Source organism: Drosophila persimilis, unplaced genomic scaffold (genome assembly GCF_003286085.1).
Source record: "Drosophila persimilis strain 14011-0111.01,24,50 unplaced genomic scaffold, DperRS2 tig00000232-arrow-arrow-pilon, whole genome shotgun sequence".
NCBI classification, from domain to species: Eukaryota; Metazoa; Arthropoda; class Insecta; order Diptera; family Drosophilidae; genus Drosophila; species Drosophila persimilis.
The window spans coordinates 406,868-429,003 of record NW_020825307.1 but is presented as its reverse complement, the minus strand read 5'-3'; the positions used below and the strand labels follow the sequence as shown (position 1 = coordinate 429,003).

The 22,136-nt window shown below is 49.0% G+C and overlaps 1 protein-coding gene across 7 annotated transcripts; it reads left to right on the top strand.

Moving 5' to 3' along the window:
* Positions 1-681: 681 nt before the first annotated feature.
* Positions 682-21,681, top strand: LOC6600062 (inositol-trisphosphate 3-kinase A). Of its 7 annotated transcripts, none has more exons than XM_026989302.1 (6): positions 14,007-14,147; positions 18,510-19,686; positions 19,856-20,105; positions 20,191-20,459; positions 20,689-20,799; positions 20,856-21,681. In XM_026989302.1, the coding sequence occupies exons 2-6, from the start codon at positions 18,622-18,624 to the stop codon at positions 21,204-21,206; spliced, it is 2,046 nt and encodes a 681-aa protein (XP_026845103.1). In that variant the 5' UTR covers positions 14,007-14,147; positions 18,510-18,621; the 3' UTR covers positions 21,207-21,681. The 7 variants fall into 7 exon arrangements, with proteins under 7 accessions (XP_026845102.1, XP_026845107.1, XP_026845106.1 ...); XM_026989303.1 differs by having other exon boundaries at positions 14,007-14,151; XM_026989301.1 differs by lacking the exons at positions 14,007-14,147; positions 18,510-19,686 and adding an exon at positions 682-2,635.
* Positions 21,682-22,136: the final 455 nt, after the last annotated feature.

Below are 22,136 nucleotides of genomic sequence, written 5' to 3'. Positions count from 1 at the left end.
TCTCAGCTCTCAGCTCAGTCCCTGTTTTTTGCCCGTGTGCGTGCGTGTTTGTGTTTGCTCGTGTGTGCTTTGTGCTTAAATGCAATTACGCGCTCAAGTTAATATACACTAGCAAAGCAATTGGAGCGCAGCAACAAAAACGAAATATGTACGTGCATACATATGCATGTGCATAATACATACATATGTATTATTACTTATGTATGAATGTATGTATAAGCAGTTACAAGTGTCTGCCAGTGGCTGTGTGTACGTGTGTACGTGCGCGGGATCATTGCACATTGCGTCAACGTTTCAAGATCACAATTACCCCCAACAGTAGAGGCCCCGCCCCGACCCGCCCCGCCCTGTGCAAGCAGCAGCTGTTGCTGCGGGTGCGCGGGCGCGCGCGCTCGGGTGTCGGGGCAATGAGCAATTACAAAAATTCAATAGAGCCCCATCGTCAGAGCAACAATCACAAATATACATACAACAAAAAACATACTTAAAAAAAACTATCAACAATACACCCGCAACAGAAAACAGCCGCAAGCACCAGCACCGCACCCGCACCGCCCACCACCCACCACCCCCCACCCCACACAGCCCGCACACCCCGCACCACAGCAGCCAGGCAGCCAGGCAGCAGACCAGACCCCCAGAACCCCAGACCGAGACCGAAACCAAAACCGAGCCCGGGCCCAACAGTTTAGCGACGGCAACGGCAGGTGCCATTTGAAGTGTGCGGACGGTAGAATGGTTTTTTTGGATGCGAACGAAAGCAGCGGCGCTTTCATTTCCAATTTTCCATAAGGGAAATCCGCGTTTATATTGCCCCCCGACGGTGACGGTGACGGGGACGGTGACGGTGACGGCGACGGCGAAGGCAACAGCGATGAGTGCGTGCGGCGGCAATGTTCGCGACGGTTCGAGTTTTTATTCCACCGCCCCCGCTTTCAAATTCGATGTCATGCCAAAGATAACGACAGCGACGTCGGCAGCGGCGGCAGCAACGGCAGCGACGTCGACTACAGCGTTGGCAACGGTTAACGTGGAAAATAAATTCGAAGCGGCAGAGCCAACGGCTTTTAGTTTTCGAACAGCGTCGGCGGAGCATACAACACAACATCGATCCGATCAGATCGCCAGCAGCAGCAGCAGCAGCAGCAACCATAAAGCAACGACACCCACAACAAAAGCAACATCAACAACAGCAACAGAAGAAAGTGAACCAAGAGCTAGAATTGCAGCAACATCCAAAGAGAGGCATAAAAGGAACGAAGAAAACGCATCTACCGCTCCATGTGAACAGCGTCTGCAGCGTCTGGCCAGGCACAAGGCTCAACTCCGTGCCGCCTTCTTCAAGGACATTATCCATCATATAGAAGAGCCCACGAGCAGAAGTCCAACGGAAAGAGCCGCGGACACTGAAACTGGAGCCAAAACCCCAGGAGAGGAGAACACCGGGCGAACGGAAGAGCAAGTGAAACCCATCCAGCTGTTGATTCACAAATTCCAGGCCATGATTGTGCAGCAGGAACAGCAGGCGGAACGCGAGCGGGAGCTGAAGGCAGCGGCTGCCTCGGGCGGAACGGCCACCAGTGCTGCCAACTCGGATGAGGGCTGCAATGTGACCGGGGGCGGATTGAGTCCCTACAGCAGCGACAACGAGGATTCCGGTGCTACAGTGAGCGCCACCTCGCGCTCCCGGAAGGGCAAGGTAACGCGTTGTGCCAGCAGCGATTCCGCCTTGGGCCTGGAAGTGGACGATGTCCACATCGAGGTGGTGACAATTCCGCCCCAACGTCGCATGACCCTGACCGTCACCGATCTGCCGCTGCGTCCGGCCCTGTTGCCTTTGGCCGAGCCCACCGCTCTGCCGGACTCGTCGCCCCTCACCTCGCCCACCGGTACTGGGGGATTGGTCGGCGCCGTTGGAGTGCCCACCAAGGTGCTGCTGGAGGAGCGATTGGTGGCCGCACTGGCAGCTCCACCCGGCTCCAGGCGGGAGTCCACGCAGAGCTGCTTCAGCGAGCTGGGGGCCGGGGTGCGCTACGTGCGCACACCATCGGTGGTGGTGTCAGACTACTCGGACGACATCACCGCCTGCGGCATCAGCATGGAGGAGATGGAGTACTTTCGGCTGCAGAGGTCCCGCGGGCAGCGCCGCTGCTCGCTGGAAGCGGGAGCAGCCTCGGCCGCCGGCATGGGCCAAGGATTTGCCAAGGACGAAGGCCAGTCGGATGTCAGTGCCGCTAGCAGCTGCAGCAATCTCTACTACTGCGGCTCCACGATATCCGCTCTGGACGGCGGCGAGTGCATTGTAAATGGCGTTCGTGTGGCCCTGGCCAGAAAGTCCAGTCGCAGTCACAGCACCAGCGGCGACGAGGACGACGATGAGGAGGTGGAGGTGGACGAACCGGTGATTGAGGATCTCGAGCTGGAGGAGGAGGACGAGCAGCAGCAGCAGCAGCAGCAGCACCAGCAGCTGCAGGTGCAAGCGGAACAGGAGGATCAGCAGAAGCAACAGCCACAGCCACAGACGCAGACGCAGAGGGATCGTGTTGGGGAGAGGGCCACAGAGACAGAGGAAGATCCACACCGTCTGCTCAGCGAAATGCTGGCTGCCACGCTGCTGCGAGATGGCACCAAGAAGGTAGGCACCAGCGCCAGCGATGAAGACGACAACATACAGTAATGGGAAATCTCAATCTATACATTAAAGCACACAGAACAGAGCCACAAAAGAGAGGAGGAAGACAGAAGGATAGCAGAGGATAGGATAGCATAGGGATAAATGTAGTTGAAGCTAGGATTAGGAATATAGAAACAGTATTTGTTGTTGTCACTGTTTATGTGCATACACATGCATATGTATGTGTGTAAATAGATCGTTGAAACTATTGTTAATAATAATCCTTAAAATACATATGTATATGTACTTTTTGTTTGCTATAGGCAGAACTGAATGATGCGCTGGATTAAAGATTAGGGCTAAGGATATACACATATAGGAATATAGGAACAATATACTATATCAATACATATGTATGTATGTATTTATGTGCATTACATATATTATACATATATCTACATAGTGTGTTTTTCATTTTTCTTGTGTCCGTGGAAGTAGAATCAAAAGAAAAACAAAGAAAGGACTGAACGAGAGCCAAACAGATAACCCCTTGGTGCATATTTGCTTAAAAGGCTGTTAATTAATTTGATTTTTATCTTATCACAAAATGAGGTTCTGTTGCTCGCTCCCTCGCTCTCCCGAGAATTTTGACTTTCTTTTTTTTCTCTCTGTGTATTGTACTCAATTTTTGTTGGTTTTGGAGCGACACGGGGCATGGGGCATGGGCATGGGATGATGTTGAAATTGGGTGCCTTGATAAAAATGATTCCCTTTTATCTAGAACGGGCAAAAGGCAGAGCAGCGCCAGCAACAACGCGAACCAACGAGAGCGAGAGCGAGAGCGAGAGCGAGGACAGAGCTTATCTTAATGTATTATGTACCGTATTATAGATAAATTTTATATACACACATACATACACATGTACATGTGTATAGTATATACTCGCAAAAGCTACAGGGAGGAGAACAGAGAGAGAAAGAGTGGGGATAGGTTGGGTTATGTAAAACCGAGTAAAAGTATTAGAAACCGAATTATTTTGGCATGATAATAAAGTCATCCGCTTGGATATTTATCAACCTGTGTGTGTGTGTGTCCCAGACCTACATATGTATGTTTATTGTTAATAATTTTATGCGCTTATCAGCCAGAGGGGTTTATCTCCTTGGCAGTTATAGTATGCCCTCGGCTCGGCAATCCACAAAGGCCATAATCGTTAGGGATACCAACGATACGATACCTGCACGAGGGTGGAGGGTGATTCCCCCACAAGAATTGTGTCCGTAGGTCTCACTAGATCTTCGATGATATGCACATGTATCCAGAAAGTCATCTACGTCACAGGGTGGCTGGGGGGGATTACGCTATAAGTCATGGAACTGTTGGAACTGTCAGTCCCCGTTCCGGCTTTGAGTCGGGTTTTTCGTGTCATTTGAGTTCCATCATTCCATCAATTATTAGCTGGATTTCGCATTCGGAATTGCTCTTTCGAATGAGCCTACACACGTAGCCCAGACATTCTTGCTTTAAGTTATAGAAAGTCAGTGAATTATCTGGAATGAATATATCATCTCGTACTCATTCTTCCCCGCTCGCCGTCAGACCCACAGATGATGATGATGCGGTGCCCGCGTCTGCACATATACATACATATATACATATTTCGTCCGATATCTACCGTGTTTGAAATGGCCCACCATTTCCTGGTACGAGTATCCTACTCACTCTGCCGCCGGCTGTCATCGTACACCGCCTTATCACCACTTGTCACCGCCACGACAGCGGACAGCGGACAGCGGACGGGGGACAGTACGGTACGGTACGGTACGGCGATCTTGTTTAGTTTTTCTTTGCATTGGGTGTGGAAATGTGGCATGGGGCAGATGGCAGACTGTCGCGAGGTATTGTTTTGCTATTGTGGTCGTTGGTCGGTCTAATGCGGCGTGGGCTTCATGGAAATGCCTTTTGCTTACTTAAAGATAAAGCCTCCGGGCATGTGGGTGCCTCTCTGGCTTTACGCGTTCGGCTTTCGGCTTTGGGCTTTGGGCTTTGGCGACTGCTGACGTCGCTGTGATGTCACCAGAGCTCTGGAGTGCCTTTGTTTACGAGCTGAAATCGCTCCAGTCATGATCATTAATAATATCAGCCTTTGACTCTCGTTGGGTATGGGTATGGGTTTTGGGGATGGTCGTAATGACGTCGGAAGTCTGGCGAAGGCAAAGATTATACTCCTTCCAGTCTTGGATCGACAGTCGACAGAGTGCTTCAAGATCTAACCCAAGCAGATCTAACTCTTTAGTGTTTGTCTACCTGGTGAACTTATGCACTGCTGTTCCCCGTCATTTCTGCTAGAACTTTTTTACAACTGAGGATCGACTGAGTGATCATGATGAAAGCTCTGACGTCGTAGCATTTTTTGTGGATGGATGGGTACCGACAGAGCGCATTTACCATTATTATTGGATCGTGTCGTTTTAGTTTATTTTTTTTTTGTTTGTTTCTTTCTTTTATGGCTTGTTCGTGCACATCCGTCAGCAGCCGATCGGCACGGCCCCGTCCTCATATCTAATCAACACATCAGCGCCGCCTCGCCTCGTCTCGCGTTGGGTTGGGTTGGGTTGGGTGGAATGGAATGGAATGGAATGGAGTGCTGCTGGAACTGTGGAATAGGGGCTGTAGACTGGGAATTATGACGCCCACTAATTGTGTGAGAAATCGATTTAGCGCTGAGATCTGACTGGCTTTTTGCAACAACCTGCTCCTCCTCCTCATCCTCTCCCTCTGCCTCTGGGATCTGGGAGCATTTCTTGGTACAACAATGTTGGCCTTCGCACAAGCGACAACTTCCGTTGACGTCAGCAAACTGCGGTCGCCCGCCCATCAGCGATCGCAATGAAGATCGTCGAAAAGTAAATTACATCGCATTCATGCCCCCATGCCCTGCCACCCTGCCACAATGCCGAGTCATTGAAGCCACAAAGAAATAAGAGCTCAATACATGCTTTGCCAAGCCGACGGCTCCGATACCCTGGCACATTCAGTATTCAATAAGAAGCACTTCCTGGATAATACCAATTGTTTCTCTGAGGCGGGATATAGGGCCAGCACTCTGCAATGAAACCATAAAAGAATGTATTGGGTACCGGGAGTACAATCTGCACTGCATTTGGTACCACCTTTTGCTGGTGCTGATTTGTAGGCCTGGAGGTCCTGGGGCAGCGTCGAAAAACCCGAAAATTACCCTTCGAAATTTCAATATTGTTACGTATAACCAGGTATAACCAGGTATAACCACCCTGATCCCTTGTTTCAGACGGGCAAGGCTGTACAAATTTCCTGTAAGCGAACGGATACAGGGACCATTTTCGATTCTGTGATTCCTGGCATTTGCTACCAAAAAAAGGTGATCTGAGATGAATATATGTACATAGATTAGATGGTTTCGGTGACGTGACATCTCTGCTATAATCTCTCTCTAAAAACTTCCAAATAGCTCGACCCAAGGAGCTCACCCGAAAGGAGATGCGGGCACTGCTTCGTTCTGTATTGTACTCTGCAAAGTTCTCATCAAAGTTGGGCGAGCAACAGTGAGGGTATCCATCGAAATCACCCTCGAAGTGTGAGTAACTGAACCGCAAGTCAAGAAGTATGAAGCAAACAGCTTCCGCGGCACCTCGTCTCCGTTTCCGTCTCCGTCTCCGTCACCGTCCCAGTTCCAAGGCCCTTCTTCCAGACGGGCCGTGCCGGGTCGGATCCGATCGGTGGGTCTCTCGGGTGTGCGCGCAATTCGAGTCATTTGCTCTTGTCGAAGTTGTTGTCGGTTGTTGCTCGGTCGTTTCCCTGTTGCACTTTCCCTCTGGTTCTTGTACAAAGTCGTATGTACATGTTCTTGGCTTATTTCGTTTGCAATTTCCTCTGAATCGAATCGCAGTCTGGCTGTCTGTCCCCCGACCCCCGATCCACGATCCAAGCAATCCAATCCACTGCCAGTGGCCAGAAAAGTTGTTGCGATTTGCGTGTCCAGCATATTTGTCATTCCTTTGGCTTCCTCCCTGTAGATGGCCTTAAAGGTTATGTTATGTCGCATGTCCCAACGTGCGACACCCGCCGCAAATACACGCGCCACATGCAACATGCAGCAAACAGCAGGCAGCAAGCAACAAACAACAGCAGGCTCCGGGGCTGATCTACACGGTAAACACGCTTCTCCTACTGTAAGTACGGTCTACACTTCAAGAGAAGACATGGACATGGGCTTCTTCGTCCAATTAGTTCCCTCAAGATGCCTCATAGACAGGGCAGGACTCCGCTGCTTGAATCCCTTTAACCATTAGTTAAATATGAGGTGGCTGTCTTGCCTATTCCATTCCCATTCCCATTGTTCCCATTGCAGCGACGCCATCTAGAAGCACATGGAATGCCCGAGAATGCAATAACAAAATACACGTTATGACACGTGAAAGTATTGCTATTGAACAAATTAGTTAAATATTGTATTACTTCTGTAGAAGCCACCGCCAACAGTTGTTGTGGCTTTTTCTTTGTCTTATAACTGAAATCAGGATATCCAGAATTCCAGGCAATTTTTGTCCAACTGCTTATTGCCATTTGATCGCTTACTTATTCTGTAGTACAGTGGTGCCTCGCTAGCAGTCGCCCCTCCATGATTGTGGCATGTTTAGGCAACAGTTGATAAGGGGTAAATAATTGTTTGGAAATAGATATCGCTCTCCCCAGAGATAACCGATGAAAAGATAAAGAAATTTGATACATTTACGGGTGCGAGTGCGAGTGCGAGTACGAGTATGAGGCATAGCTTTTGGTTCGATCTTGGCCCCAGTTGCAGTGTTGCACCTTTGCAGCTTTGCAGCTCCCATCCTGCCTCATTCCGTATGTATCTTTGTATCTCTCAACTTTCTGCGCTCGGTTCAGTTCGGTTCGGTTTGGTCTGGTCTCTGGTGCCTATGACAGGCTATGAGCGATGCCGTGCGATGCCATACGATGCCATACCTCTGGGAGCGGAGCCACAGAGCCAGTGCCTCACTTATCTGGCCAGACCATCTGTCTGACTTCATAAAACACTTAAACAAACTCCCCCTCCCCACCTCTCCTTGCCACGCCTGCTCTGCCCTCCTCCGGGATTGCGGACTGGGGACTGAGGACTGGGGATGGGGGTGTGCCTGCGGCTGCTGCTGGATTTGTGGCTGAGGGGCGTCAAGTGGTCAATTAATACCGTACAAATATTGTGACAGCCGCAGCCGAAGTCTGTCATAAAGCCAAGCCGACCCCCAGTCTGAAAGTTGAGAGGGGGGGAGGGGAGCAAACAGGGAACCCCACGATCCAAGATCGAGCGCTACCGATTAGAACGAGCTGCAATTTGCATTATGCAAATCAAATGCATGCAAGGCAATTTGCCGCCGCAATTAGTCGCCTTGTCGGAGGATCTGTCAGGCCCAGACCCAGGCCCAGGCCCAGAGCTGGCTCTGTTGTGGACCCTTCATCTGCATGACATTTGTCGCACCATTTCCCTGCCGTGTTTCAATCAGAGTCATTATTCCATCATGTCGTTGCTGATTTATGCGGCGATTAGAGCCTGGGATTAGGCCTCAGTGTCAGACCCAGACCCGGGGCCAGAGTCACAGACAGAACCACAAACAGTCCGACCAAGAGGAGGGTTTCCTCCCCCCCCTTGATCGCTTCACTCTTGGCGTACCACGATCCACGATGATCGGCTGCAGCTCTTCGGTTTGGGGCCTCTCGAGGCCCGAAGCTTTGCTCGCGGCTGCTGCCACTTCCACGACTTCAGTTGCGCGTGCACCGTTCCAAAGTCAACAAGCGAACGATCGCTGGTCCGACCCGATCTCAGTCCGAGTGCGAGTCCCCCATGCGACACCATCCACATCCACATCCACATCCACACAGAGTGCGATACGATACGATACGATACGATCCCATCCGATCCACAAGCAGTTTCATTCGCTTCGATTCGATCCGTCTTTATTCGCGCCGCCTTTTATTATTATTTTCGGCTGAAATATACATATTTTTGTTTGTTTGTTGATAAGTTTTCTGTTTCTGTGATTCCGAATTTACGATTGTTTGCTCTGGGAGGAGTCCAATGGAGGAGCGCAACAAAGAGTGAGTTTTTTTTTTGGGGTTTCTTGGGTTTTTGGGCTTGAAAGATATATAAATTCTGATTACATTAAAGTAACACTTAACCTCCCCGTTCCCAAGCCTTCGAAAAATTAACAAGAGGTAGATATAATATGGTCCAATTATATGATGGATATATATACAAATAAGTACTATATTGAGTATTGATAATACAAAAGTCCTGGCTGTGTGCTTTGACCCCAGTGTAGCGCTGTACAGAGGCTCTAGAGAGGAAATGAGTGAGCGACACAGAAGCAGACATGCAACTTCCATAAACAGCAGCTTGCAGCAGTTGCACTCGCAGTTGCGCTTTTATGGTCACTGGACAGTGGCCAAAGCCAGAGCCAGAGTCAGACTCAGACGATCGGGGCCTCAAAGACCCGACAAAGGCATTAATCAAGCAGCCAAGAGCCAAGAGCCAACAGCCGCTTCCCGTCGATAAACTTTGACATGGAGCAACCGCAACAGCAGCCAAAGGAGCCGCTGCCGCTGCCGCTGCCGCAGAAGCCAAATGAAGCGATCTTCATAAATCAAATGCAGTTAGCAGCAGGACAGAGATGGGAACTGCTAGGAGGAGGAGGAGGAGGAGGACTACTGGTTCGTGGCTTCGTAGGGGACTCATGTGATTTATGGACGCTGCGGCGGCGGTCCCCGCCAACAAGTTAATTGAAAACGAGGCGTGACAGTGAAATTTGCCACCGCACGCCAACGTCCCAAAGATGTGCCCCGATCTCGATCTCCGCTGGAAAAATCGCTACTGCAACTAGAGTGGAGTGAAGTGCTGTGGAGTGCCATGGAGTGCCATGGAGTGGAGTACAGTGGTTGGCTATAGATAGAGGGAGAGGCAGACACAGACGGTGGCACGTTCAGTTTTCAAAGCATTTTTCCAAATGTGCCACTAAACTGACAGATTTGGCCATAATAAAAAACTAAAAAGCCAAATACAAATACAAATGCACACACAAAACGGACTGTTCGACGGTTCAACCGACTGTCGGACTGTCGGACGGAGTGGAGTCTGGAAAATAAGTTGCCAACTTTAATTTATTGTGACATAACGGTATAATCTGACATAAATTATTGATAAGACGAGCGCCCATAATAGTACAAGACAGTTGGCTTAAGCAATACCAACAACACACACACACAGACACAAATAAAAGCTGAAAAGCGGCGGAAAAGCGATGAAAAACTAAAGCGATGCGAGGTCCAGGTCCAAGACGAACACGGTGTGCTCTATTTAGTTCCATGCCCATTCCCCCCCCTCCTACTTCGTTTGCTGTTCGACTTTGGTACACAATTTCCCATAGGCGAACGGATATTCTTCTACACCCAGAGAATAGTAAAAGACTTTTAAATAGACATACTATAATATATATGTATACCGCATTTGTTGTGGAAATATATTTCAAATATATATTTATTTTAATTATGAAATGTGCATAGATTTTTCACTAATCTATTTTTCTCTGGGTGTACGAGTGTGTATTTGGTTTGATTTTAAAGTGAGGAGAAGCCCCAGAGCCACTAAGTCAGGAAATGTCCTGTGATTGAGAATACTTTTTCCGTTCTTGAGTGCTTGAGGGCACCATTTCATTGTGTTTCCCCCAATTATAAATATCTATTGTCCTCAAGTTAAATGTTAGCATTGAGGCTCTTTTCGGGGCTCTTTTTGGGGAGACTATTAAATTGTAGTACCCCTTTTTCGGATTTATGGTCAGGGTATAACAACAGCAACAGCAACAGCAAAAAGCAAAAGCCAACAACACGATTTGTGGCATGCCGCTTATAAATCATTTGGCTAACAACAACGGGCAACCCAACCAACGAACCAACCAGCATTGGCGGGGCAGCCTGCGGACTGTGCAACGTGCAACGGGCTGCCACTTGAAGCTAAAGTTGGAGCAATTGCAGTTGGAGTTGGAGTAGGAGTTGTGGCTGGGGACTGGGGAGTGGGGACTGGGGAGTGGGGACTGGGGAGACTGGCAAATGTATCTTTTGGATCTATTATTTAACTTTTATGTGCGCATAAATGCGGCGATATGATGCGGATGACGACTACAACCGGCAAGAGGCAGCCAGCAGGCAGCAGCCACTGGCAGGCAGCGGCAATCGGCTAAGGAGCCATGGCAAAAGACGTGGCTAAGACAGCCAGTGTCGGGCCAGCTTCAACGGGTTTTTTCATTTCTTTTCTTTTTGGGCTTTTGCCATGGGAAATGGGAAAACTTTGTACGGTATCTCCATCTCTGTTGGATTTTCTTGTTAATTAACAAGAAATCTTTATCGGCTTTACGATTAAGCGAATGCCACTTCTAACGCCCCAACGTCTCTCGACTCTGGCTCTGGCTCTGGCTCAGTGTCAGTGTCAGTCTCGGAGCTCCATCGGCATCCTTCTGTCTTTTGCTCGACAGATCGCAGATAAGCGCGCGACAGACAACAAATTGTGGCCCATAAATATTTGACTTGTGGATGTGGCAAGGAACTGTCCAAGAAGCCCATCAAAACGATAACAAAAAGATACCGACAAAGATCTGACCAAGATTGGAGATCGTCTTTAGATCGGACCTCCGATCATACACGTAATTTATGATGCCCCTTCAAAGAATCTGATAGATTGCGTTGAGCAGTTGGATTCAAGATTTTAAAATAATTAATGGAGGCTTTCAGAAGGGAAATACGAATGTACAGAATCAGAATCATAAATAAGGGCATGGAAAATATTTCATAATGAGAGATGAAACAGCATACAGTTCTGTGATCCAGTTTGAGCCTGTTCGACTCAGGTCCTATAAGTGGTAGTTAAAAAGTTCGAAATCAAGGATTCAAATAAGTAAAGTGTTAGTATTAGAACAAGGGGAGGCTGGAAACCCATCCGACCCATACGAATAATCGAAAAATCTCACCCAAAATACCTGAAATATTCATATATTTCCTAGACAAAAGCTCAACCCATGATAAAAGCTTACACTAACCCTGAACTTTTGTTGTGCTTTCTTTACAGGTATGTTGCAAGTTACGCTTAATTAATAGGGATTGGATTCCGCTCCGTTCCGGGAATATTTAATAAAAAGATACAGAACAGAGAGAACAGAAAGAGAGAGAGAGAGAGAGATAGAGAGGGAAGTAACGAAAGACTTAGGCAAAGAACTCAAGTGGCAAGTGCCGGCGGAGTTGGACGTAAAGGAGGAGCAGGTGCAGGAGCAGGAACAGAAGACATGGCCCTGTTTCCGTCCTCATCGCGTCCGCGCACGCTCATGGAGCAGCTGCTGGCGCGCAAAATCGAGGCCGCTGCTGCCGCTGCGGGTGGCGCCCCGAGCACCGCCGTTATGCCCCCATCAGCGGGCGAGGCCTCGGGGAGTGGCAGTCCTATGATAGCGGGCATGGCCTTGGTGGGCGCTGGTGGAGGCGCCTCCATATTGAGCCGGCTGCGACGCACCGACTCCCTGGACTCGACGAGCAGCCTGGGCTCGCTGGCCTTCGGCGAGGATGTCTGCCGTTGCGACGACTGCCTCCTGGGCATTGTCGATCTGTACGTGATCAGTGCTGCCGAGGCGGCCAAGAAAAAGGTAAGAATCGGGGGGTCTGATTAGTTTTCCCCGAAAGCTTTACCCCGAAATCAACGAACGCGTTGGGAAAGCTCTCTCCTAGCGGATTGGTTACTGTCTTCGCTAAAGCGAAATAATCGCATATCTGGGTGGTGGGCGCCGATCGAGCTTTTTCTTGATTCTCTTCTCGGGCTTGTTGTTGCCCTTGGATTGGACTGTTGGACCGGTCCGGTGCGAAAGCTGTTCTCCGATGCCATTGACGTCACAAGCCGCTGACGCAGAAGTCGGCTAAGCGAGAGAGATAATTACAGAGAGAGCGAGCGAGAGAGAGGGAGAATGAGAGAATGAGAGAGGAGTCGCTGATGCGTAAAGCGGGGATCGTGTGAAAATGAGATTGTTCAACTGATAAGTAAGCCAAGGCGCAGAGAGAGTGATGAAGAGAGCGAGAGAGAAACAGTGGTGGAGAGAGGAGTAGGCACCTCCTATGGGAAAAAAGCTGCGCGCGCATGGAGCTTTGCTGGAGAAAGTAATCATCGGTCTCGACAAAGGATCTTCGGTTGAATATAATGTACGCTTTCTCCTGAGACCGATCTCCGTTTCTTTGCTCTGTTTTGCTCTGGAGAAAGTTCACGTTTAATTGCGGCAAAGGAAGGATCTTTACTGCTCTGCATTGCAGAAAGGTGGAAGAAGCTAAAAGATATTTCCCACTGGGAATCTCATTGGGGTACTCATTAAAGACGATTTGGTATCTTCTATTCTGTCAGAATAAGTTCTGGAAACGTTGTTTGATAGATTTCCAAGCTCTGGCTCGAGGATCGGTGACCCTGTTGCATGACATTCTAATCAGAAACTACGTCATACCGTTGGCCCTCGGTTCAAGTAAAGTCTCTTGGCCAACTATTGAGCTTTGAACCATCCCCAAAACCAGACCAGACACGATTTGGCCACCTTCTTCAATGCCTCTCGTCTTCCATTTGCTCCTCCTCTAATAAGAGACCATCTCTTCAATGACATCGCACCTCCTTCCTTCCCCAACCCTCCTTCAATATAGCCTCTCATCAAATTCATCTTTCCTTTCGGACTTCCACTTCCATTGGACGTATCTCTGTGTGTCTCTGTTCCACCTCCTCCCCATCTAATCCGTGCCTCACATTCATTCTATTTAATTCTGCTCCTCCTGCCTCTCACCATCACTACAGTAATCCATCAGATGACTGGGTCTGTCTCTGTCCCACCTCCCCCTTACCCATCACGGCCTATTTATCTCCTAACGCTCGATAATTTCGCAATTACGTCTGACGTGCTCCTCCCACTGTTGCTGGTGCTGCACCCTCTTCCCACACTGTCGACACTCCTCTCCACTTCGCATTCACCCAACCACCCTACCCATCTTATCAGCTCCAGCCTCTCTCTCTCTCTCTCTCTCTCTCTGTCTCTCTCTCTCTGCACAGCTTCATTTCGGTTGTCATTGTGCGATAGTTGGAGGAGGCAGAGAAGGAGGAGGACACCCGATCCCGTTGCTTCTGCTTTTGCTGGCGGTGCTCGTCGTCGGTGGGGCGGCTCTGTGGGTTGGTCGGTCGGTCGGTCGGTCGGCTGACTGTCTGCTGTGCTGCGCCTCTGCTCCATTCAATTCAGTTCCGTTCAGTTTCGGTTTCGGTTTCTGTTTCAGTTCCAGAGCAGAGTCGACCAGTTGAGCTTTTGCAGCGATCGCGTGCGGCTGGCTCGGGCTCCCGTTGTTTCGTCTTTTCTCATCGTGCTTCTGTCGTGTCGTGCCGTGTCTTTTCCGCGTGTGATTCCACCGTATACCGTTCTCGCTCTCTCCAAGCTTTGTATACGAGTGTGTACGATACATGTGTTCCAAGTGTTCCACTCTCTCCTTGGGCCTCCGCACTCGCACTCGCTCTCCTCTCCGTGTCATTCTCCCAGGCATTGGCCAGAGACCGCGTCAAGCGCCTCAAACAACAAAATATGAAGACAGCATCAAACACACACACACACACACACACAAAAAGAATTCCAAAAATTATCATTTTTCTGATTCTGATATTTTTTGGTTTTTGTTCTTATTTTAATTAAAATATATTTTGTTGCCTGGTTTTGGAACAGTTTCTTGTTGCTCTTGTTTTTGTTTTCGTTTTCGTTGTGCGTTTGTTAGTGTGTGTATGTATTTTAGTGTTTGTTTTTGATTGTGTTTTTGTGATGTGCGAGCTTTGTTGTCTTTCGAAAACGGAAGAAAGTCTTCAACTTTTTAGGGGGCTGGCTGTAAAGTGTGTTAATTGTACCACGCGCCGCCAAAGCCCTCTCCAGAGAGAGTGCGACAGAGCGACATAGAGCGAGAGAGGGAGAGCTAGCAGTTATCACAGAGAAAGAGAAATAAATGATAAGAGAGAACAAGAGAGAGAGAGAGAGAGAGAGCCTCGGGAATCAATATCTATAATTCAATCGAGGGGGGCAGACGGGCAAAATACAAAAACTTTTATACGAAACAGCTCTAGACAAAAACTGACTTTTGCACCGAAAATTCATTCTATTCAAGTTTATGTAAACATTTACACATCAACATCCACAACAATAACAATAGCCACACAAACGACGACGTCAATGAGAGCTCTCTCCCGCCCCCTAACCACACTACCGCAGGCGCTGGCACTGCCTCACCTTCTCGTCTCTACCCCTAGAGTGCTACGCAGTTTGGGAACACGATCCACAACCCCTCCCCCAAGCTAGCTTTGGGGGCAGAGGGGGCCGAAGCGCTTGATACCCTTGCAGAAACGCCTCTTTCGATCATTCCACAAAGACGAGTACGGCAAGGATCTGTGCACAGTCACGGCCAGTTAGCTATAGAGACACAGGCCTGCGATCAAAGTCCAAGTAGCCCCCAAGTCCCATGTCTTTTCAAGGGTATCTCAAATGTGAATTATATAATTGAAAAGGCAAACAAACGCATACAGAAATCGTGTTTATTTTCGTATAGCAAATTCGGCAATTGAGGCTCATTAAGCGCCCAAAAATGGAACTAAACCCTCGGCCATGCCATCCCTTCCCACCCCCCTCGGCACTGGCCCCAGGGCCTTAATTGGTGTGGCGATCGATTCATGAACATCCGTCGCGGCGGTGAGGCGCCCACCCCACACACATGACGATCCATCCGATCTCCCAAAAGCGAATCCCAAAGCCAAAGCCATTTATTCTGTGCGTCAATGGCAACCAAAAAAAAAAAACGAAACGAAAGTAAAGGACAGGAAAGCCAGGTTCGAGCATCAGGCGAAGCTTCAAATACCCTCACAATCTCACAGTCCCTCACAGAGGTTCAGAGGAGTGAGGAATTCCTACCGTGATTGATAGGGAGCCCGTTTTAAACAGGATTTACATTACTGCAGATTTGAAAGTTTCATTGGATCCTCTTTAAAGTTCCATTCAAACGATTTCTGATCCCAAACGGCCCATTCTAAACGATCAAACGTTTCTATAGAAGCTAAATACATAGTACATATGTATAGTATATATTTAAAAAAAAAAATAGAACACGCGATCGTTTCTTTGGAAAGTTGCCGTTGGATATAGGATATAATGATCCAATTGAAATGGTTCCCACCTATTTACACATATTGTATGTATGTAGTTTCCTCATGCGACTATCTTGCGGATACACGAGAACATATGAGAGCACACAGCCAATACCCTACATGGGGGTAGGGTATCAAAGCACACATGCCATGGGAGAAAAATGGGGAAAAATGTTTACTTTATTAATTTGAAACTTTTGGTAGTTAAAAACGAAATAAAGAGAGATATTGTTATGCGAATGTGAATGGTGCGCATTAAACGCGTAGAGTCCATTTGGTTGAATTTGCTTCGATTGGGGCGGCTGGCTGTCGTCGGGTGTTGTGGGTGTGGGTGTGGGTGTGGGTGTGGAGGAGATTCCAGGCATTACGTACCCCCACACACGCTCCGATAAATGTATCTATATGCACGGTACATGCCTCCCCATACGCTATACCCGCGTACCGTACCCCCCGTACATGTGTCTCTCCCACATCGAGTATATCCGAGTCTTTATCGTCGACACTGCTGCTGCTGCTGACGGCATCGAAGATTGTACAATTGTGTTTATTAGATAACGGACAGCAAATTTGTATTTAAGGACGGATCTTTTCCGTTCCGTTCCGTTCCGATCGAAACGAAACGAAACGAATCGAATAAATCCGCTCGCATTTAAGAGAGTAGAGCAAGAAGATAGTTCCGTTATAGGGAAGAGCGGTGTCAGCGAAGAGAGGGGCCAGCAAGGCAAAGGGAATGCTAAAGAGAGAATCAGAACAACAACCAATAAATATCCTCAGAAGATATAGAATTCAAATGATAAATTATCACTATGGGTATAGAGTAGGGTAATGTTAGATGGTGATGGGATGGATTAAAAGAGAGAGATACAGAGAGCCAAAGGGGAACATGAAACAAACTTCGATTGAGGGAAGGTTTGTACTAAGGTTTTTTAACAGGGATTTTTCACTAGGGAACATTCATCCTTTGAATGGCGTTGATTCGCTGCCCAAATTTGCCATAAGCGAAAGGACACATTCTACGAACGAATACGAGTGTACCATAAGATGATATTCAATAAAGGAATCTTAATCAAAATTAAAGCTTATAAATAGAAACAGGACTGTGTGGGGACTTCGATCTTTTGGGCTTACAATCCTTATAGGTACAATATCCTAATTTACCATAGACTCTTGATCGATCAATGATCGTACAGCACAGAAATTGCACCTAACGCTGGGTTCTACCAAGGTTTCCACTAGTTGTCGGTTGGTTGTCGGTTGGTTGTCGGTTGGTTGTCGGTTGTCGTTTGGTGTCTGTCGTCTATTTGGTGTTGTTGTTGCTTCGTTATCGCCTAGCGGCGACAGCGTCAACTTTTGCGAATGACGTCAAATGTTATAAAGAAATTTCAGTATACCATACTATACTATATGCCACAATATTCAGTGTTGTTGCTGTTGTCTGTCTGTCTGTCTGTCTGTCTGTCTGTCGCGGTGTGCACTGGCTGGCGTAACTGGATAGCAGCTCAGTGCTGCTGCTGCTGGCATTTCCATTATTATCATAATGTGTTGTTCGATATGGGTTTCGGATTGCCTTGCCTTGCCTTACCTTGCCCGACTCTGGCTCTGGTCTGGGCGGTTTCCACTTGCGGTCGGTCGGCCGGTCCCATTGGCGGATTGCTGCGCCAAGCTTCTACCGCTAGTGGCTTGTGGCTTGTGGCTTGTGGCTTGTGGCACCGATGGTGTGTGGATGCCGCAGATGGAGCTGCCAAGATGCCAACACGCTTCGACAATGCCTACTTGCGAATGATTTTTGTTTTGTCTCTTTTTCCATGTGTGTTGTTACATGGCACATACATGTGTATTAAATTTAATCAATTTTGATTGATGTGTGCGCCCAACAGCCCCCAAAAGCAGACAAGCAAAACAATCGGCAATCGGCCATCGGCCATCAGCAACAACGAAGCGAAAATACCCTGAGAGCAAAGACAGATAGATCCCTTTGGTTCTTTGACTTGAAGGAGACTAGTTCCCTTCCACATTCGGTTAAAATATCTGAAAGAATCCTTACAGATTTCAACCTTGGAGACAGCTCTAGTGTGGCTCCAAATAAGAGTCCTTAGAACCCTTAGATTTCCGTGATTCAGTAGGGCCGTGGCAGTGGGAACCCTTGGATTTCTTTAATACTGAAGAAATGGAATTTATTATCGATATACTATTTACTTTTAAGATCTTGATGTTTGAGGTCCTCTCCGCTCTTTCTCCCAATCTCTCTTTACTGTCAACTCGCTTTCTCTCTCTTTCGCTCTCTCTCTCTTTTTGGCACTTGACGAGTGAAAGCCCTCGAGCGGTACAGGGTATTGGCTTGCTTAGAGACCCATTCCCATCGCTGGGGCCCAATCACTCGTCAGACGGCAGGCGGGAGATTGAGGAGGGATCTGGTGGCTGGATGGATGGATGGATGGATGGATGGATGGCTGACGGTTTACGCGAACGCTGTTAGCGGTTAAGGCGCGAACGGGTTCGCAAATTGTGCAGAAAATCAAAAATGCAGCAGCCCCAGCATCCACATCCACGTCCACATCAGCCCCAGCATCGGCAATGAGGCTGCCTCTCTCTATCCTTGTATCTCTATCTCTGTGTTTCCATCTGTGCCGCAGTTGCAGTTGCAGTTACATTTGCACTGATAGCAATCAGCGTTTGAGTCGGAATCGGCCCGTCTAATGCGACAGTGGAGCATCGAGCGTCTGTCCCCGACGCAGGTCGCGTAAAATGTCCGTGTGTGCCCTAACCCAACCCCAACAGAAGCAAAAACAAAAGCAGAAGTCGCCACCGCAAGCCACGCGCTCGCCCCGTTCTGGTCCTGGTGCTGGTGCTGGTGCCGGTGCCGGGAAGCCTTTGCTGACACCACTATCCGCTGGTGGATCGCTACCACTCCAGAGCTCGACCCTGAAACATAATCAGATACCGCCCACGCCGCCGCCATCGCCGCAGGTCCGCATCTACGAGGACTTTGACAGGATGAGCGCCAAGGAGGTGTACTACAATGAGGCGGGAAAGAAGGTGACCGTCAAGCTGCTCCACTTTCCGGACGTGTCGCCCGAAGACATAGCCAAGCTGCGCTTCGACGACGAGGAGAACGACGACGATGACGACGAGGATGATGCCGAGGACAGCGATGCGCCCAAGAAGGCGGCCGCAGACAGCGATGCGGATGCGGGCAGCGAGGCGGAGACCAACAATGGCCACCCGGAGGCCCACACCGCCGGTGGCACCAGCAGCTCCGGCACCACCACCACCGGAGCGCCATCCACCACCGTCAAGAAGCTCTTCCGCCGCAAGCTGTCGGGCAACAACATGCAGTCGCGTAAATGCAGCCTGGCCTTTGCGCAGGCCCACGGCATCCGGCAGCGGGCAGAGAAGAAGCTCTCGATGCCGACCATCAGCATCACGGCCAACTCGGGCGACCATGTGGCGCATAACGTGAACCTCAATCTGAATTTGGCCGGGAGCCGGAAGCTCTCGCAGCAACACTCGCTGCCCCTGGGGGGCTCTGGTTCGGGTTCAGGTTCCCCCACATCACCCACGGGGCTGGGTCTGGGACTGGGACCTAGGCGTTCCCACTCGCCGCTGGGCCAGAGTCTGTGTCCGGGCTACATCCAGTACTCCAAGTCGTTGCTAGAGGTGCCCATGCCGCGGGACTATGGGTATGCCAGCAGCGATGACCTGAGCTCCGAGTGGGACTCGGATGTCTCCACATCGGGGGCCCCGGACGCCTCCTCCGGCTCGACATCAGCGACGGCGGCTGGCGGTGGCGGGGTAGCGGGCACAAAGAAGGTAAGGGCTCCAGAGAGAGGTCCCTGATCGCAGCACCCGTAGGTGTTCTTCTTCCATCCGATAACTTTTGATCGTTTCGTTGGGAGGATCTGTTTCCTGTGGATGTGTTGACCTGATCTGATCTGATATGATCTCTGATCCCCTTCTTCTGTTTGTTTGATCTTTTCAGAGCTCTGGCTGGCGGAAGATCCGCAACATTGTGCAATGGACGCCCTTCTTTCAGACGTACAAGAAGCAGCGCTATCCATGGGTCCAACTGGCCGGGCATCAGGGCAACTTCAAGGCCGGTCCTGAGCCGGGCACCGTCCTCAAGAAGCTTTGCCCCAAAGAAGAGGAGTGTTTTCAGATCCTCATGCAGGACCTGCTCCGGCCCTATGTGCCCGTCTTTAAGGGTCAGGTGACCAGCGAGGACGGTGATCGTGAGTTCCATTTTATCCATTTTTGCATACTTGATTCTGGTTTCCCTTTCTGATCCGCCCTTTCCGCGGCTTTCCACGTCAGCAGTTTACTTGCAGCTCCAGGATTTGCTGAGCGACTATGTCCAGCCATGCGTGATGGACTGCAAGGTGGGGGTGCGCACCTACCTCGAGGAGGAGCTGTCCAAGGCCAAGGAGAAGCCCAAGCTGCGCAAGGACATGTACGACAAGATGATCCAGATAGACGCCCAGGCCCCCACACTGGAGGAGCACGCGGCCAAGGCGGTGACCAAGCCCCGGTACATGGTCTGGCGTGAGACCATCTCCAGCACGGCTACGCTGGGCTTTCGCATCGAGGTGGGTGTTCTTCAATCCCCAGTCACTAGTATAATTATCACAACGGTTGGTGGCATGTCCTTGCTACCATTGCTCCCATTGCTTCGAGAGTGGGATCGAGGATCGAATGCAAAAACCAAATGAATGTCGTGTGTGAATGATAAGGTTCCATATGCAAGATATACATAGCTATTAGAAAAGATCTTTTGAATCGTATTCTGAAACTGATCGTTTTCTTTCGCTTCCGTAGGGCATCAAGAAGAGCGATGGCACCAGTTCCAAAGATTTCAAAACGACCAAGTCACGCGAACAAATCAAGCTGGCCTTCATGGAGTTCCTCAGCGGCCATGCCCAGATTCTGGTAGGTACCCCAATGGAAGATCCACTGATCCACTGATTGCATTATCCCTTCAACAGCCGCGTTATATTCAGCGCCTGCGCGCCATCCGCGCCACTCTGGCCGTATCCGAGTTCTTCCAGACGCACGAGGTGATCGGTAGCTCCCTCCTGTTTGTCCACGACCATAACCATGCCAGCATCTGGCTGATCGACTTTGCCAAGACAGTGTCCCTGCCCCCCGAGCTGCACATCGACCACTATTCGGCCTGGAAGGTGGGCAACCATGAGGATGGCTACCTGATTGGCATCAACAATCTCATTGATATATTCGTCGAGCTGCAGGCGGCCCTGGAAAAGGACGCAGAACCATCCAGCAATGATGCCTCTGCTACTGCGGAGGATGGTGCAGCAGGAGGAGCCGATGAGTAAACCCTAATTCGTTGGCGGATCGGAGGAGACGGGGCTGAGCCCCTGAGACAAATGCAATCTGATTTGCACGAAACACAATTACACGATTGAATATTCCCCCAAAACCTAAGTTTAGGCTAGAAAATAGTTATCTTCTACTATAACTATTTTTTTTTTTTTTTTTATAAACTACATACGTTTAACCCGTTAAATTTAAAGAAAAAGACTGAGACAGAATATACCTATACGATAGACCAAGAGCTTGGCCTTGCTGTTTGGTAGAGTTATTTATTTATGAAAGATTCACATTCTAAGCCGCGGCATGGCACCCCCTCGAACCACGAATACATGTAGCAAAAATTTAAATCAACCAGAATTATAATATGTACGCATAATGTTAAAGCAGTTTAGTTTTAGTGTTATTAATGTAACGTTAATGCGATTACCCACTAAATACATACTAATTGTGCACTATTAAATTCAGTTAGAATCCGAATCTTCGCTAAACGTGTGTTTGAATTGTTTGGTGAATCTAATTTAAAGACGATATACGCCCGCCACACTGTTACTGCAAGCGATAACCAGCGCCCGGCCGCTATCGCATCTATCGATGCCGGCTGCCGGCCGGCCATGCTCGAACTTAAGAAGGTGGGAACAATTTAGCTTTCAGTTATCAAGACATGTTTGAACAAAATTGTAATGTTTTCATGGGAATTCGATAGCAAACCCCTAACCCTATGTGGGTTTTTTCGTTCGACATGCACCATAATAGATATGATGTCCCGCAAAAGCTCGCCGAGCTGTCGCTACCTAATATAAATATGACATGCAAAATAAATCGATGGAGGCGCCATTCGAGGGTTTCGATGTTTTCATGATGAATAATCTTGGTCTTTGCGGCTCTGAAGTCCATGTCCGAATTCTTTTTGCCTACTATTTGCCCGTGCTAAT

What these genes read in the sequence shown, in the direction of transcription:
- LOC6600062 (XM_026989301.1), top strand. Translation starts at nt 749, where the DNA reads ATGCGAACGAAAGCAGCGGCGCTTTCATTTCCAATTTTCCATAAGGGA. An exon ending in GACCAGCGAGGACGGTGATC is followed by an intron (nt 20,106 to 20,190) that starts GTGAGTTCCATT and finishes CCACGTCAGCAG; the next exon opens with TTTACTTGCAGCTCCAGGAT. An exon ending in CGCTGGGCTTTCGCATCGAG is followed by an intron (nt 20,460 to 20,688) that starts GTGGGTGTTCTT and finishes TCGCTTCCGTAG; the next exon opens with GGCATCAAGAAGAGCGATGG.